This window comes from Emiliania huxleyi (genome assembly GCF_000372725.1).
Source record: "Emiliania huxleyi CCMP1516 unplaced genomic scaffold EMIHUscaffold_47, whole genome shotgun sequence".
NCBI classification, from domain to species: Eukaryota; Haptophyta; order Isochrysidales; family Noelaerhabdaceae; genus Emiliania; species Emiliania huxleyi.
Window position 1 is genome coordinate 386,786 of NW_005198467.1, and position 3,002 is coordinate 389,787.

Sequence of the window (3,002 nt, forward strand, 5' to 3'; positions counted from 1 at the left end):
GAATCAGCTGCCAACGAGTCTTAGGTGAGCGGCGCGGGAGGGGCGGGCTTCCTCATCTTTGACGGCGCAGCGCGCTAGCAAGCCGACCACCACGCACTCTTGTCTCCCAGCCAGCGCTCGAGAAGACACTCACACTCCGCCGCACTCCGCTGTCCTCGCAGCCCCTCGCTTGTTCACGCGGCGCTCGGAAGACGCTGTACAGTGTACCGTCCTCCCGCCCCCATGTCGGAGTATCCCTCACGCAGGGGCTGCGCCGCTGCTGCGCAAGAACAGTGTCAGCGCCAGCGGCGGACATGGCGTGCGGGTCGAGCGCGCGTCTCCCCTCATCGAGGCTTGCAGCCACGACCCTTCTCCGCACCCCTCGCCGTACCCATCACCCCAACCCTGCCCACAGCCATAGAGCCCTCACCCTGCCCCTGCCCCAACCCCAACCTCTACCCCTACCCATAACCCTCACCCTCACCCTCACCCTCACCTTCCCCCCCCCCCCCCCTCTCAGGCCTGCTCTATCGCGGGCGGCGCAGCCGACGGCGTCTCAATCAGCGGGGCGGTGGAGGCGTCGCCTCTGGTGCCGGAAGCCGGAGCGGCGGAGGCGGCGGGGCCGGCCGGGGCGGAGGCTGTGGCGGCGGAGGCGGCGGAGGCGGCGGAGGCGGAGGCGGCGGCGGAGGCGGCGGCGGCGGCGTGGGCGGGAGAGGCGGCGGCGGAAGAGCTGGGGGCGGGAGAGCGCGCTTCGCCTGCTGCCAAGGGGGTCGGCGAGGCGCTCTCGGAGGAGGGGCGGGCGTCGCTGCTGAAGTAGTAGGAGGGGGTAGCGAGTCCCCCCGTTTGGTTAGCTAGGAGGAAAAGTGGGCGTCGCTGCTGCGGGCGGCGTAGGATGTCGCAAGGGTGCTGCCCCCGCCCCTCCCCCCCCCTCCCCAACACAGTCTCTCTCTCTCCCCCCCCTTTTTTCGCTCTCCCCCCCCCCCCCCCTCTCTCTCTCTCTCTCTCTCTCTCTCTCTCTCTCTCTCGCTCCCTCCCTCCCTCCCTCACACACCCACACACACACACACACACCCACCCACACACACACACACACACACACACACACACACACACACACACACACACACCGCTCACCCACGCGCACTGGGCCTTGCACTTTGAATGCCGTGCCAGCTCCTGTCGTCTAGACGTGGAGTCGCGAGGGACTAGCCCGGCCCCTTGCCCCACCCCCTCGTGTATGTGTGTGTGCGTGTGTGTGTGTGTGTGTGTGTGTGTGTGTGGAGACGGGAGCCTGGCCTTGTCACCTCACCTTTCAGGTGCTGTCCCCGCCGGCGCTCGACGCCCTCCCCGCGGCGGCGGAGGAGGAGGCGGCGATCGAGGCGGCGGCGCTGGTCGCAGGGCCGCGGCTGCGCAACAACCGGATCGAGGACAATGCCGGCGTGGGCGTGTCCGTGGCTGACGGAGCCGCCGCCGTCGTCGAGGGCAACTCGGTGCGGGGCGGCGGCGGCGGCGGCGTGTCCTTCTCGTCCGGCGCGCGGGGGGTGGCGCGCAAGAACGAGCTGCAGCGCAACGGCGGCGCTCAGATTGCAATCTCCGGCCGCGGCACCGCGCCGCTGGTCGTCGGCAACGCGCTGCGCGAGGCGCCGGCGGCGGCGGGCGTGCTGTGCTCCGCGGGCGCGCGCGGCTGCGTGCGCTCGAACGAGATCGTTGGCGCGGGCAAGGCTGGCGTGCGCGTGTGCGAGGGGTCGAGCACGGCGGTGGAGTACAACGGCGTCCGCGGCGGAGGCGAGTGCGGCATCTCCCTCTCGTCTGGCGCGACGAGCCGCGTGGCAGCAAACGACGTCTCCCGCAACCGCAAGGCGGGTGTGCTCGTGTGGGGCGGCGAGACACGGCCCCTCCTCTGCCGCAACACCGTGCACGACGGCGAGCAAGCGGGCATCTACCTGTACGCAGCCGCGCGCGGAGTGCTGCTGCGGAACGAGGTGTACGCTAACGCGGGCGCCGGCGTGCTCATCACCGAGGGCGCGCAGCCGCTCCTGCCGGAGAGCATGGCGTGGCTGTGAACGGCGTCTCTTCACACCTCTAGCTCGTGAACAGGCGCGCACCCGCTCCTGCCGGAGAGCATGGCGTGGCTGTGAACGGCGTCTCTTCACACCTCTAGCTCGTGAACAGGCGCGCACCCGCTCCTGCTGGAGAGCATGGCGTGGCTGTGAACGGCGTCTCTTCACACCTCTAGCTGTGAGCAGGCGCGCACCCGCTCCTGCTGGAGAACATGCTGCGCGACGGCGGCGACGCGGGCGTGCTGGTGCACGAGGAGGGCCGCGGCTGCCTCGTCGGCAACAACGTGCACTCGAATGCCACGTACGGCGTCGCGGCGCTCAACGGTGGCTGCCCGGCCGCATCGCGCAACTGGCTGCACGGGAGGCGGCAGGGCGGACTCCTCGTCGACGACGCTGGGGCCGGGGAGTACTTTCGCAACGAGGTGGAGGGCAACGCAAAGTCGGGCGTCACGCTGCGCGGCGCGTGCCGGCCGACGCTGCGCGCGAACCGGATCCACCACGGCACACGGCACTTTCCGAGACACTTCCGTACCTCCTTCCTCCCCCTCCCCTTCACACTGCGCATCGTGTCTCACCGGCCCAGGCAAACACGTCCTTCCTCCACCCCTCGTACTCGTGCGCCGGCCTCTTCATGGAGCCGCCCCACCCCCCTCTCCGCCGACCGACCATTCCTCGGCGCCTCTCCACAGCATCCGCCTCTCTTGACCAGGTGCAGCCGTCACCTTCCCTACAGCACCAACTGATCTTTACAGCGGGACACGCCTGCTGAACAGGTGCAGCCCCTCGAGTACCTGCCCCACGACGTCCTCTTCGCAGCGAGCGGTTCTGGTCGTCTCCCCCGTCCCCGCCCTCACGCACTCTTTCCACGTAACCGGCCTCCCACCTCGACCGTCGTCGCGTGTGTGGCGCCGGGAGTCCCGCCCTCCCTACAAGTCTGCGACCGTCAACAGGCTCCTGCCTTCT

General features: G+C 69.8%; 2 protein-coding genes across 2 annotated transcripts; both read left to right on the forward strand.

Moving 5' to 3' along the window:
- Positions 1 to 1,140: 1,140 nt before the first annotated feature.
- EMIHUDRAFT_211274 (hypothetical protein) lies at positions 1,141 to 2,042 on the forward strand (the record flags this gene model as incomplete). The annotated part of the gene is made up of 2 exons (XM_005768065.1): positions 1,141 to 1,173; positions 1,533 to 2,042. 2 exons carry the CDS (start codon positions 1,141 to 1,143, stop codon positions 2,040 to 2,042), a joined length of 543 nt encoding a protein of 180 aa, XP_005768122.1.
- Positions 2,043 to 2,251: 209 nt separating this feature from the next.
- Positions 2,252 to 2,744, forward strand: EMIHUDRAFT_211275 (hypothetical protein; the record flags this gene model as incomplete). The annotated part of the gene is made up of 2 exons (XM_005768066.1): positions 2,252 to 2,502; positions 2,729 to 2,744. 2 exons carry the CDS (start codon positions 2,252 to 2,254, stop codon positions 2,742 to 2,744), a joined length of 267 nt encoding a protein of 88 aa, XP_005768123.1.
- Positions 2,745 to 3,002: the final 258 nt, after the last annotated feature.